The sequence below is a fragment of the Castanea sativa genome, chromosome 5 (genome assembly GCF_040712315.1).
Source record: "Castanea sativa cultivar Marrone di Chiusa Pesio chromosome 5, ASM4071231v1".
NCBI lineage: Eukaryota > Viridiplantae > Streptophyta > Magnoliopsida > Fagales > Fagaceae > Castanea > Castanea sativa.
This window is the reverse complement of record NC_134017.1, coordinates 19,309,153-19,323,873: the sequence shown is the minus strand read 5'-3', so window position 1 is coordinate 19,323,873 and position 14,721 is coordinate 19,309,153. Positions and strand designations below refer to the sequence as shown.

Here is a 14,721-nt window from a genome sequence, read left to right as displayed (position 1 = left end):
GTGTACGGTTTAACTTTATTTAAAAAAAAAAAAATTAATGCAACATTATATGAACTTCAACCATTGTGTATTCTTTGACAAAAGTCATTTTATATCCACTAGTTTGAGAGACGTGCAAGTCATGTGTTGCCTTTGAGTGAGAAAATTAAGAAAGTGTTTTTTTTTTTTTTAAGAAGATATATAATGGTTCAAGAAGCCCAAAGTTTTCCTCAAGGTTCCCTTAATTAAGATAGAACTTTCATTTGAAGAAGTAAAACTTGGAGTAACTATTTTATATATAGATATCTATTTGGCATGATAGTTTCTTAGAACCTATTTGTTAAAGGCAATATATACTCACTAAAAACTTTTAACAATGATAATAAATATCATCGTCTTCCAACAATAAGCAATTGAGTTTTTCTAAAACATTGTGATAATATTTAAATTTTCACAATGAATAACATATGCAGATATGTTAGAATTGAAGGTCTTCATAAAAAAACCTACAATTATCCAAAATGAAGATTTTGTCGTTCAACGAGGGAATGAAACTACCCAAACATAAAGGGGCCAAATATATATATATATATATATATATATATATATATATATATTTTGGTGCCAAGATATGTATTTTTTTAATTTTACTTTAAACCTTGCGTAAAGAATTAAAAAAACAAAAACAAAAGGCCAACCCAACAAATCTATGCATGAAACAGTGAATTTTGGGTTCTCAAATTTGACTAAACCAAAAAAGAAGTCTAGTAATACAACGAAATGCCACAATATTTTTACAATACTATTATTTTTAACTGTGATGGATCCCATCTGATATTTTATTATTTTATTTTATTTTGACATATAAGGAATTTACACCTTAGTAGTTGTGAAAATATTAAATATTTAGACCCCTTAGAATTCAAATTGTTTAACCTAATTTAAAGCCAAGTTATTACTTAGTTCAATTAAACAGATCTAGGTTAAACAAATATCAATCATATCACATAAAGCGGAAAAGTAAATAACATAAGCAATATGGTGATCTAGAAAAACCAATGAATCTGTTCAGTTTCAAGATTATAAAATAATAAAAATAAAATAAAAACCTGGGAGGATTTAACCTAAACAGATCAGTTTCAATATCTAGGTTTACAATAAATTCAACCCTAATGTGGCGTTTGGTACGGAAAATCTACATTACTCTTGGCATCCAGATTCCTAAGAATGTGATTCCTAGGAATCACATTCCTAAGAATATAGTTATTCCTATGTTTGGTTTCATTGAGAATATCTTAAGATTCTTAAGAATGTGAGATGATAATGTTTGGTTTATTCTCAGAAATCTTAAATGAATTATTTATTTTTCCTATTCTATCCTTAGATTTTTTTTTTTTTGATAATTTTATCCTTAGATTTGAATGTGAACTATCAAGTCCTTAAAAAAAAATCTTGCTCTAAATAAATAATGAAAAACCAAATATAAAGTATTAATTATGAAAAATTCATTAAAATTATAGTCTAACATTTCAAAATGACAGGTACAATACAAAAATAACTATTTAAATTCTCAAATGTTTTTATTCTTAATAATAATATTAAAAGAGTTTAATCCATATTAATTTGTTTTATATTTTATCTTAATTGCTTAAATGATAATGAAAAATGGTTAAAATTGTCAATTTATAAAAAATACGATTTCCTTTAAACTTGAAAATCTGGATTCCCACCTGTTTTAAATGGAATCCACATTCTTGCTGAGAGGGGAATCCACATTCCCCTGGCATCTGATTCCTTACCTTAATTTACAACCAAACATAGGAATCTTTAAACATTCCTGAGAATCCTAAAATATTACCCCGTACCAAACGCCGCATAAATCTAATCCTACCTCTTATAATACTTATTGATGTGACCACACATAACTCTGAATCCATAGACTCTTCTATTCTGAATTTGTTGCACACTAATGCTCTTGTTTGTGACTTTGAGATCTCACTTAAAGGTTTAGATCATCAATAATAGTTGATCTTATTGCAGCAACTTATCTCCACTGGTACTTCTGTTTGGATCTTCTTTTCGGTAGATGCTTATTGAGTTAGAAGGTTACGGAACCTTACAGATATCACATGAGTAACTCACAAGACTTGAAAAACATGTATTAGGGTTTTTCTTTTATACCTAATAGTGTTAGACTCGAACCCTAAATGTTTCGCGAGCTTTCCTGATTTAAAATCTGCAGAAATCGCAATTCGATCGGTCAAGCTTAGCAGTTCTAAAATTCTTCTTTCTGCAGCTTGTATGTTCTTGAATCTTGAATTATATCAACTTGAGAATGTCTAAAATTGTTTTAAGACATAAATATCTTATACCAGACATGTTATTGTACTCGATTTTCCAACATACATAAAATTAGAACCTAAACATTTAATCCTAAATATTTAGAATCTAACAAAAATATTGTGATAGCAACAAAACTTCAACACATCTTTCACAATAAAATACATTAGTTTTCAGTTGTGGTTGATCTTAGTCTGATATTGTATTATTTTATTTTATTTTGATCTATAAAGAACCAGCACCTGTGTCAAAACATTTTCACAATATCTTTATTTTCAATTGTGGTTAGTCTCGGCCTCATTTTTTTTTTTTTTTGTGACATATAAGGGACCGACACCTCAAAAATTATGAAAACATAGTGACAATTTGTTGTATTAATATAACAACTCTTAAACCATAATATGTATATAAATATTAAAATAAAAAAAGAAATAAAAACAAAAACATGTAGCTCAAACAAAACTGGCGTACTAATAAAAATAAAATAAAAAAATTCCCAGCTCACCAAATTGAAGAAGCTAGTGCTGCGTTTTCCTATTGACCAAACTAAAGCCACAATAAAAGGTATTAAAAATGGTTCGTTTTTAGTAGAAATTGTCCAAAACTTGACTAAACTAATCAATATTCCCTAGCCTCTTGGCTCTTTTTATATTATTACTAGTAAAGGTTGCACGTGCTATTGCCTGAGTGAGAAATTTTAAGATAGATTTTTTTTTTTTGAAGTGGTATTAAACCAAGTATTTAAATTTATAATAGATATTTAATATATGACTATCTATTTAGTATGATAATTTCTTAAGAGAAGGACTTTGGAATCAAATGATACATGTCAGCGGTATCAAAATCCAATAAGTGTGGGACGTACATGTCAGCAAAAAATAACTGACCCATTAACAATTGAAAGACATGTGTTAATGAGTAGTTATTTTTGCACACATGTCTCTCATTTATTGGATTTTGATACAGATGACGTAGTATCATTTGATACAAAATACTTTTTCATTTCTTAGAATTTATTTACTAAATACTGTATCTACTCACAATATATATATATATATATATATATATATATATATATATATATATTTTGTCATTTTCCAACAATTTTGTCACAATATTTAAATTTTCACAATAAATAATGACATATGCTACAATTAAAACTCTTCATCAAATTAAATAACTACAACCATTTGCAATGAATATTTTGTTATTCATACTTCCTTTTTTATCATTTTATTTTATGAGTCTAACTACGATGCTTAGCTTACTTAATTTTTAATGAACACCTTTTTAAGAAAGAAAACAAATAAAAAAAATAACAAAATAACAAAAGACATATGTCATTGAAGTTTCTATTAGATAAAATTATAAATTTAGAAGACTTAAACCACTAATAAATTATTGTTCTCTAGGTAACAAATAGAATACCATATATCACCATTTTTACTTTCTAAGTATGACTAACACATAAAACTCAAAATATACGAAGAAAACTTTTTGGGACATTAAAATTTAATGAGGTATTTTAAATATTGCACAATGAAATATTCTAGGAATCATAAGATTTTTATAGGGTTTAATTAAGAGAGTAATAGTATAAACTATATACTTGTCTACAAAATATAAAGGAGGAAATTATACAACTTTAAAGTTGGGGGATGAAACTACACCAAACATAAAGGGGAAAAATACTTTTTTCCATAATTTGTTGGTAAAATTATGTGTTTTTTACTTTAAACAATGTGTTAAATAAAAAATTTAAAAAAAAAAAAAAAAAAGTCTGCCCAAGAAAACTATCCGTAAAATTATGAATTTTTGCTCAACAAATTGGCTAAAAAAAAATTCAAGAACACAATAAATGTCATAATATTTTTTTCAATACCTTTATTTTAGCTATAGTGAGCCCTGGTATGATATTTTATAATTTTATTTTAGAGTTATGTAACATCCACATCATTTTCACAACAAATCATTAATGGTAAATTGTTATTTGTTTTTAATTGGGACAATCATTTTAAAATATGCATTAAAAAAAAACAAAAAAAAAAACCAACAGAAGAAAATTGTGTATGAAACAGTGAATTTTTGCTCACCAAATGTGACTAAACTAAAACAAAGTATAGGAACACAACAAAATGTCACAATATTTTTACAATACCTTTATTTTCAGCCGTGGTAAGTTCTGCTCTAATATATTATTATTTATTTTATAGAAATGTTATCTCTATAATATTTTCATAATAAATTCTAGTTGGCAAGTTGTTACTGATTTTAAATGAACCTACAACTAATAATACTTTTTTATCCATCAATAATAGTTTACCTATGATTTGTTATGAAATTAATGTGAAGATGTTGTTGACTTAGCATTTTTTTTATTTGATCTATAAGAAGTTGAGATCTCAATAATTGTGAAAATTTTGTGATAATAACAAGTGTTACAACATTTTCACAAGATAGTTATTTTCAATTGTGGTTGGTCACAGTCTCATATTTTATTATTTTATTTCGACCTATAAAAATTGACACCTCAATAATTGTGAAATTTGTTGTGTCAGTATAACAATATATATACAAGCTCATATAAATATTTTTTATTAAAGAAAAGGAGGATAAACAGATGACCGAAAAAAAAAAGAGCCAATGAAGTGATGAACCGTACATATTGAACAAACCAAAAGGTACTGTAGCTTTTACGCATTCACCCAACAAGTGTTATAATATTTTCACAAAACAGTTATTTTTAGTTGTGGTTGGTTACAGTCTCATATTTTATTATTTTATTTCGACTTATAAAAAATTGACAACTCAATAATTGTGAAATTTGTTGTCTCAGTATAAAAATATATATGTCAACTCATACAAATATTTAAAAGATAAAAAAATCACAAACCAATGACTGAAGACAAAAAAAATTGTTTAATTTTGGTAACTTATTTGCATAATATTGATGTGAGACAAAAAGTTAATAGTTAGCAGCTTTTAATTGGTTGTCAAATGCTCACTAAATTCCTCGAGTTTTATAATTTATTAATATTATTTAACCTCATTTATGAGAAGAATTAAGAATTTAATTCCTCGGCCTTATTATCCTTGTCCCTCTATTGTAAGTTGTAACAAATGATATTTCATATATAAAAATCTTGGGTTTTATTCATATTTTACAACCACACTTATGAATATGAATAATTATTTCATTACAACATTTTCTATTCTCACTAATAAAAATTATCATTCCTGTCGTAATCAGGATTTAATGTACCAAAAATGTCCTTATAATCTTTGCATTCCCAAGGCCAAAGATCATTCTCCCTAGTCTACTTATGAGGATCCTTCATGAGAATGGTGTGGAGACTCCACAAGAAATAAGCGTAATGAGTGCGCCTCATTCCATCAACTCTCAAACAATTGCAAGGAGCAGAGTTCATATTTCGGGTGATGAAGAAGCTGAACAACCTGAAAAAGCACCTCCTGCAAACATAGAAGCTAAACGGAAGGACAACAACGTCCTCCAAGAAGAGGTTGTGGTCGAGGTAGAAGCGGGGCTTCATCGTATTTATTAGTGCCTCCAAACACTTTTCAAATCATTCTTAAGAGGATTGATGGTTTAAGAGATATCCAAACTGAGCACTTCAACAAACTGCAGCCATTCAAGACCAAATCAACTTACTCACAGCCAAGTTTGATAGCTTCTCGAACCAGTCATAGCCCTTTGGCCATTCCGGTCAAAAAGTGGGAGTAGTATGAAGTAGCTCTTATGGAGTAGCTCTTGAGGGGAAGCCTATCTAGAGGGGGAGATCATTTATAAGTTTTTATAGCTTTTATAAGTTTTTTTTGGCTATTATAGTTTTCATAGCACTTACTCTAGTACTCTATGATTTTAGTACTTTGGTTTTAAAATACTTGGATATTGTGTGCTATGGATGCTTGAATGTGTTAGCTATTTATACTATACCTTATTTTGTATCTTTACTTATATAGTCTAGTACTTTTAGTTAATGTTATGCATTTTCTTTAGTACTCCACTCTTGTGCCCTTGTTGGATCTTGTATCCTTGATGCAATTGCTTTAGTGGTATTGCATTGGTTGAGTGTTGGACATCCAAATGATAGTTTGCATTGAGCTTATTAGCTTGCATGTCTAGATGTTCATTCATCGCATGAATGTTCATTGTGGTCACTATTTATAGTGATTGTTCTTGTATGATCAGGTTATGCTTTATTGTTATATTCATATTTGCTTGATTGCATTGTGCATGCTCCATATGTATTCTAAGATTTCTGCTTACAATGAACTTTTGTCATATTGTTTTCAGGAAAACTTGTCTGTATAGTTCAAGAGCTTCTCAGAATCTAGAGTTAGGTGTGAGTGAGTTTTGGCAACTGTTCCCAACTCACATTTTAATTCTAGAGTCTATTTTAGGGTTTTGTCACAAAATAGCCAAATGGGGAGATTGTAAGATTGAATTTATTCAACCATTTGTCAGCTTTATTCCGTGTCAAATTTGCTTGTATTTCAGCATTTAGATACCCTGTATATAGGTGGGAATCATGTGTGTGCATTCAAAATGCATTCTCGCGACTAGATCTCGTGAGTGACTCACGACTGGTGACTAGCTAGAAATGTCACACGTGTGAAGCATGCAGAAAGGTGAAGGGTCAGGACAGCTAGAGCACTACAAGACAAAAAGTACAGTTTGGCCAGGTAGTTATTTCGCATCTGAAACTCGGGACTAGTCCTAGTCGTGAGTCAGTCGCCAGAACCCCTTGTTATGCAGAACAATGTCTTTTCACATTTCTTCTTGTACATTTTTAGACCCCTTAAACACACGTTGTTTAACCTAGTTATTTAACTAGGTGATTACTTAAATAAATTATTCAGTTCTAGGTTAACACATTTAATTCATATCATGTAAATAATGCGGAAATATAAAGAATATAACGATATGATAACCCAGGAAAACCTAACCAGTAAAAAACTTGGGGAGTATTTAACTTAGCTATACTCAAGGTAAAAACAGACCTATTATGAAAGATTTGAAATTTGTACAAAAAGACTTAGATCACTAACATCCCATTACTACCTCGAGTAGACATACTACCATGACCACATAACAGCTCCAAGTCCACAAACTACTTCTTTCCTTGATATCCTGCAACCACAAGTTCTCCTACCTGTGACTTTGAGACTCCACTCAAAGGTTTCAGATCTTCTTTAAATTCTTTAAGCATCAACTGAAGCAACCATCAAGTTCTTGATGTAAATTTTGATCTTGATAGCTCTATGTGTGTATAAAGGTAAACACCTTTAGATCTCATAAAAGATTCAACACACAACACTCCAAAAAGCCTTCTAAACTGAAGCTAGGGATTTTCCTTTTATACTTGGGGTAAAACATAAAACCCTGCACATCAAACGAGCTTGGGTTGAATTGGAAATTCTGCAGAAAAATAAATTGGCATGTGGTTCGATCAATCGAGCCTAATTTTCGATTGATCGAGCCTTGCAGATTTGGTACAGTAAATCTTGCAATTACTCGATTCCAATTTTACAATCAAACACATTTTGAGCAAGCCTAAACCTAGATTCTATGTTTTTTATCATGGTTTGCCAACATAATACATATTGAAGTTCTAATATATTAGTCCCTAAGGTTTTAGAACTTTACACTTCTCATACCCTACTATAAATACCCTTATGCCCACGAAATGTAGAGAGCTTTCAAAAATAATTTTAAGAGAGAAATCCTAGAGAAAAACAAGATTGACTCATCCACAATCTTACACCTTTGATTCCTCTACTCTCACCCTTTCCATTGATATACCCTTGAGAGGTTCATTAGCCAAATCCTTATCTCACCATACCCATATCTGTGAAGAAGTCATTTGGTGCTTAGGAAGCAGTTTAGAGATGACCAATTCATTTGGTTGATGCAATGAGCTTATTGCGGAATTCGGAAAGTTAAAGAAGACATTGTTAGGCTCAACCTTGTTGGAGCAAGAAGCTTAGAGGGCTTAGGTGCATTAGGTAGATTAGGTTTGGAGGGTCTATTGTTATTCGTGAATCCCAACTTTATTCTTTAGTGGATCATTTCACCACTTGAAGGGTGGCAAAGAGGTTTTTTGCCAAGTTCTTCAGTTTCCTCTTCGATAACATGTGCCGGTGTTATCTTTGTGTTTACATCTCTCTAACCCTTACTCTTGCATTTTAATTGCTGTTGTGTTGTGATTAATTATGGTTTAGAGTTGTTTATTTATTTGGGTATTGCTTGTACTTATTATTACGCACATCTATTGTTTGAGTATAAGCTTGTGTTGGTTAATTTGAAATCGGGAGTCTAAATATTCACTAGTGTTTTGCACACTAAGTGAGCTTTTAATTTCAATACTGTGTTTAAATTATAACCAATAACAACTTATTATCTAGAATTTGTTGTCAAAGTGTGTTTTAATTGTCAACATTTGAATTTATATAAGACAAACTTCCAAATAGATAAAGATAATTACTAGTAACTTCTTATAATCTATCATTAAAACTAATCCTAATCCAAACTAATCTTAATCCAAATATTTTTTTGAATAAGTAAAACATGTGTTTAACATATTTATCCAATAATAACAAAATAAATCAGTCACATAATCCTCCTTTTGCCACAAAGTGTTTTCCTTTGGTGTCTTAAATATCATTTGTTGTGAATTCATTCTTGAAACTTATTTTTTTGGCAAAGACATACATCCTAGGTGAATTATGTAGAGTTACAGAGCTTTGAGCTTTTGTATTTTTATTTTTTCGTGTTCATACTCGTCCAATCTTCATCGTTAGCCCTTGCATGAGTTTGCATGTTCTCTTCTTCTCTATATTGAGCTTGTATCGTTTTTTACATGATCTATTGCATCTGCTGCTAACGATAGAGGAGGGAATTAACTTTTTGTTCCAAGTTCCAACTGCTTCATTGGCTGATCTATAACCTGATCTGATACGAATTCTTGAGGACGCAATTTTGTTATTGGTTGCTTTGACTAATCCAAAATATTCTAACTAATTCTAATCCAAAATAATTTATTTGAATGTATAAAAGTAGACCCAAAATGACGTTACTACTTACTAGGTCCTATGACTCCTATATGTGGATAGTGATAGCAGTGTATATACCATATTGCAGTCAACTAATCTGCTCTCTAGGCTGCAGAGAAATTACAATTAAAGTAATATTCAAATAATGAGATATTGAAATCTATCTATTAGTCTATTGATTTTTCTTAGTAGTCCATATCAAATCCAAAGCCTTCAAAATGTGGCTGCCATTTTCTTCTATACAGTAATTGACTAATTAATTATGGAAAAATTCTTAAATAGTCTCGGAGTATAATGAGATGGTACTCCATCCTCTCACATTCATGGTAGACCCCACTATAAATTTAATGAGCGGACCTTATCATAAATGTGAAAAGAGAGAACACCATTCTTCGTGTTTCGAAAGTACCTAAGAATTACTCTTAATTATGGTACTTCAATTACATCATTCAAATTCAGAAACAACGACTTGACTATATTTATAGTCTAGTCTCTCCTTGTTAATTTCAAGCCATTTAACATTATTTTTTATCTGATAGGAAAAAAAGAAACACTCCTGCCTATTTGTCAATCTATATATGATGTCATACACTTTGCCTATATAAAGAGCCACTAATTCTCTCCATAAGAACCAATCCTAAGCTCCCCCTATACTACTGGCATCTACTACTCCTTGCTACTAGCTAAAGATGTGGTCAGTTTGGCTCTCTGTCGCTAGCTTACTTATAGTGATTGCCACACATTGGCTTTATAGGTGGAGGAACCCCAAATGCAGTGGAAAATTACCTCCTGGCTCTATGGGCTTTCCACTTATTGGGGAGACCCTTGGTCTTCTTGTGTCAAGCAAGTCGATAGACACACCACCTTTTATCAAGAATAGGATGAAGAAGTAAGCCCACAATAACCCACATGCAATGTTTTTTGCATCTCATCTAATTTGTTTTTCACATTTCTGTTGCATTTTTTTGGTTTGCTTTTTGCCTATATTTACTTAATCTACATAAATATGACATCTTCGATTAACCAACTTACTTTCCTTCTTATTTTTTTGGGGTCATTTTAGATATGGTCCAATATTTCGAACAAGCTTGGCAGGACGGCCAGTTGTGGTATCATCTGATCCAGAATTCAATTATTATGTTTTTCAACAAGAAGGAAAATTGGTTGAAAGATGGTATATGGACTCCTTTGCAAAAATTCTCCACCAAGATGCATCAAGAATTAATGCTCATAAAAATGTTCATAAGTACCTTCGGAATGTAATCTTGGGTCATTTTGGTCCTGAGGCCCTCAAGGACAAGATGCTGCCACAATTAGAGGATGCAATAAATAAAAGGTTACATGGTTGGTCTAAACTACCAAGTTTGGAAGTGAAAGGCAGCACATCAGCGGTAAGCTTTTAATAACTAATTTCCATCATGATGATGCCTCAATATTTTTATTTATTTATTTATTTATAATTGATCCTAGTAATTATTTTAGATGGAACTTATATTTTAAACTTCCAAGTCATAACCATTTCAAGAGGTACAAAATAAATGAGAAAAACAAGGAGATAAAATTGAATATACGGACCTATGATCTATATATAAATAATCTTAAAATTTTAGTTATTTTCATGAAACAATGGTAGTAAATATTAAAACATTTGAAAATACATTATTATGATCAGTATGGGTTCCATACTCTCCAAAAACTTGATGCCACATACAAACACACATTAAAATGGCGTCTCACCCATTTTTAATTGCTAAAATGCTAATGAAGCTTGGAAACATTGTTTAAGGATCAATAGATGTTCCTTTCTTAGCATTTTGAGTACTTGACTTGAAGTTGAAGTTGCTACTACAAAATACACATTTTTCTTTCTTTAACTACTTATTTGTTGATCATTTGCAGATGATCTTTGATTTTACAGCAAAGCAGTTGTTCAGTTTTCAGGCAGACAAATCAAAGGAAGATATTTGTGAATCTTTTACTAACTTCTTGCAGGGACTTATGTCATTCCCTATTAATATCCCCGGTACTGCTTATCATAGGTGTCTACAGGCAATTTCCTCAAACTTGATCCTTATAAATTTCAAAATCTAAAACATCCTTCTCATATTATATGTATGTAATCTAATATATTTATTCAATCGTCATACAGAACCAGAAGAAAGCCATAAGCATAATAACTAGCGAACTAGAAGAGAGAAAGAGTAATCCAGAAATTCACAAAGGAGATTTTCTTGATCAGATTCTGGCTGACATGAAAACAGAGTCGTTCTTGACAGATAAATTCGTCATCTACATGATGTTTGGGCTTCTCTTTGCTAGCTTTGAGACCATATCGTCAACTCTTACTTTAGCCATTATGTTAATTAATGAAAACCCAAAAGTGATACAAGAATTAACGGTTAGTGACACAAAGAAGTTCCAAAATTTTACATAACATAGATTTAGAAGAAGCTTTTTTGGTGTTTAAATGTTAATATTACTTTTAAAAAAATATTATTCTTAGGAGGAACATGAAGTAATTCTTAAAAACAGAGAAGATGTCAATTCTGGACTTACATGGAAGGAATACAAATCCATGACTTTTACTCATAATGTGAGCATATAGATACTCCCTCTTTCTTTTTAATTTTAACAAAGAACTTCAAGCTATTGGCTACGATTCTTACAATCCAATGAATTGGAACATACAGGTTATCAATGAATCGCTTAGACTTGCTAGTGTTGCTCCTGGGATTTTGAGAAGAACCCTCCAAGACATTCAAGTAAACGGTAAGTTGAAAAAATCAAATTGGTTGACTTGTCAACATATTTTGTCCTTTTTATTTCCTCTCTTTTTTAGGGGGTGGGGGTGTTGGGGGATAAATAAACCAAATAAAAAGTGAATCATTTAATACAAAAACTATTTCTTCCGCATGACTTTTTGAGTTTATGTTATATTAATTTTTTTCTGTGCCCAGTTAATAGAGATTTTTAGAATATTTGCTAATAAAAAATTTTAGAAAATTTTTAATGTCATTTTCATAAGAAATATAAAAAATTGTAAAAAAAAAAAAAAAAGCCTATTTTTCTTTCCTTTTTCATAAAAAAGTTTTTTAGAACGTGTTTTATTTAAAGCATCCCTTACTTTTTCCCTTTTAAAAAGACTAATTTTTATCCTTGCAAATTAACAAGTTTGTTGTACTTCAAAAATACTTAATAACTATTCTTATAGGTGAGAGCTAATATCATTGTAACTCGTGCTTGTTGTCTTAATTATAATATAAGTCAAAGAATAGCATAAGAGACGTTCATTATGAAATAAGTTGAGAATAATATGAGGCACGTTGACTGTAGGATATACAATTCCAAAAGGTTGGGCACTTATGGTGGTTCCAGCCGCCCTTCAACTAAACCCAAGCACTTACGAGGATCCTCTTACCTTCAATCCATGGAGATGGCAGGTGGGTTTGGTTTTTGTTTTTGTTTTTTTTTTTTTCCACGTTAAAATCTTGATATATACTCATCATGGACTAATTTGTTTTGGTGAGAATCCTTAATCTTTGTTCCTATATTTGACTAATCTTTCATTTCATTATGGGATTAAAGAACATCTCAGCAAATGTGTCAGCAAAGAATTTCATACCATTTGGGGCAGGCATGACATCGTGTGCAGGAGCCGAGTTCAGCAAGGTTCTAATGGCTGTTTTCTTTCATATCTTGGTCACCAAGTACAGGTACTTTATTTCTTATTCTTACATGCACATATGCAGCACTTAGACAAGTTGAACAAAAAACTGATTTTTATTTTGTTAATTTATTGTATTTGAATTATGGCTGATCAAGGATGACTACAATCAAAGAAGGAGAGGTGATTCGATCCCCTGCTTTAGGATTTGGAGATGGTTTTCATATTCAGTTTTCAGCAAAGCATGGATGATTTATAGAGCTTAATACCGGATCTTGACATTTACTATAAAATAAAGAAAGATCCCAAGTCAAAAAAAAAAAAATCATCGTTTCCATGTAGTATTAAATGTTAATAAAGTTGACGATGCTGGTCACACTTTGTCTTTAGCTATGAATATAAACGTTTAAGTCACTGCTGCTTTGGCTGTAGCTACGTTATATTACAACCAGGTGGTTTTGTTTTTGTTTTTTTTTTTTTTTTTCTTTTGGAATCAGATGATTGTGTTTTCTGGTTTTTCATTATTGCTTTATGGAATAATGAAAGTTATTGTGACTTTTACTTATATTAAATAAAAAGAATTGCTTTTAGTATTTTTAATTAAGCTCTGGGACTCCATATGCTTACACGAATGAATGTGTGCCTGACCGTATATTTCAGTAAATGAAATTATTATTATTATTTTTTTTTTCTATTTTCACCTACTAAATCCTCTCACAATGTGAAGGTGGTAGTCTTTGGTCAGAAAAATACAATTTCTGCAGTTTTAAATAAGAAAATACTGCAGTCATACGTGTGACACACAAGTAATGCCATACCAAAACAAACAAACAAAAAAAAACTTTGTTATACCCTTTCCAGACCAACAAAATAAATGCTCTATGGAATGTTGAATATGATTTTTTTTTTTTTTGATAAATTCAATAATTACAAATGGAAAAAGGAAAATTTGAACCCTGAATGTCTTTATTGAAAACAATAGAAAAGTAATTTAGCTACAATGCTCTTAAGCATTCATTATGATCATTAATTGTACGTTTTTTGTGAGTTTCCATCCAAATAAAATAGTAATTTCTTTCTATAAGTTGTAGCAAAACTTCACCTCAAACTTTTTGACCAAGGCTTTGTAAAATGGGGGAAATTTAGTGAAAATCACTTATATATTCACATATATAGTGAATACATAAGTGAATTTAATTGCACTCTTAAAAAAAAATTGTTACGAGTCATTAAGCTTTCCCATATTTGAAATAAAACTACAATCTATGGAGGCCTTTAGTAATTAGGGATGCAAGATGTTACAAAGTAGTAATAAGTTATAAATAAATTATGGAGAAAATGGGCTTTTGCCCCCTTTTGTTTTTTTTTTTTTTTTTAAACTTTCTAGCATTTTGCCCAATTTCTCAAACCATTTAGAGAAATATCTCTATTTTGAAACTTGATTTTCTAAAAATTGAGTTCCAATTTAAAACTCGATTTTTGGACAGTCGAGCTCCAGAACTTGAAAATTTTTTTTTCTAGAACTCGAGTTCTTTCTATGGAACTCGAGTTCAAAAAAAAAATTTCTAAGACCACGTTCGCTATAACTTGATTGTCCAAAAATCGAGTTTTATATTTGGAACTCGACTTTTAGAAAATTGAGTTTCAAAATAGAGATATTTCCC

The 14,721-nt window shown here is 30.5% G+C and overlaps 1 protein-coding gene across 1 annotated transcript; it reads left to right on the top strand.

The window, feature by feature from the left end:
• Positions 1 to 10,027: 10,027 nt before the first annotated feature.
• LOC142634165 (cucurbitadienol 11-hydroxylase-like) lies at positions 10,028 to 13,505 on the top strand. Its single transcript, XM_075808453.1, has 9 exons — positions 10,028 to 10,282; positions 10,457 to 10,784; positions 11,293 to 11,442; positions 11,543 to 11,791; positions 11,897 to 11,986; positions 12,084 to 12,162; positions 12,727 to 12,833; positions 12,979 to 13,106; positions 13,216 to 13,505. Exons 1-9 carry the CDS (start codon positions 10,083 to 10,085, stop codon positions 13,307 to 13,309), a joined length of 1,425 nt encoding a protein of 474 aa, XP_075664568.1. The 5' UTR covers positions 10,028 to 10,082; the 3' UTR covers positions 13,310 to 13,505.
• The last annotated feature ends 1,216 nt before the right edge of the window (positions 13,506 to 14,721 follow it).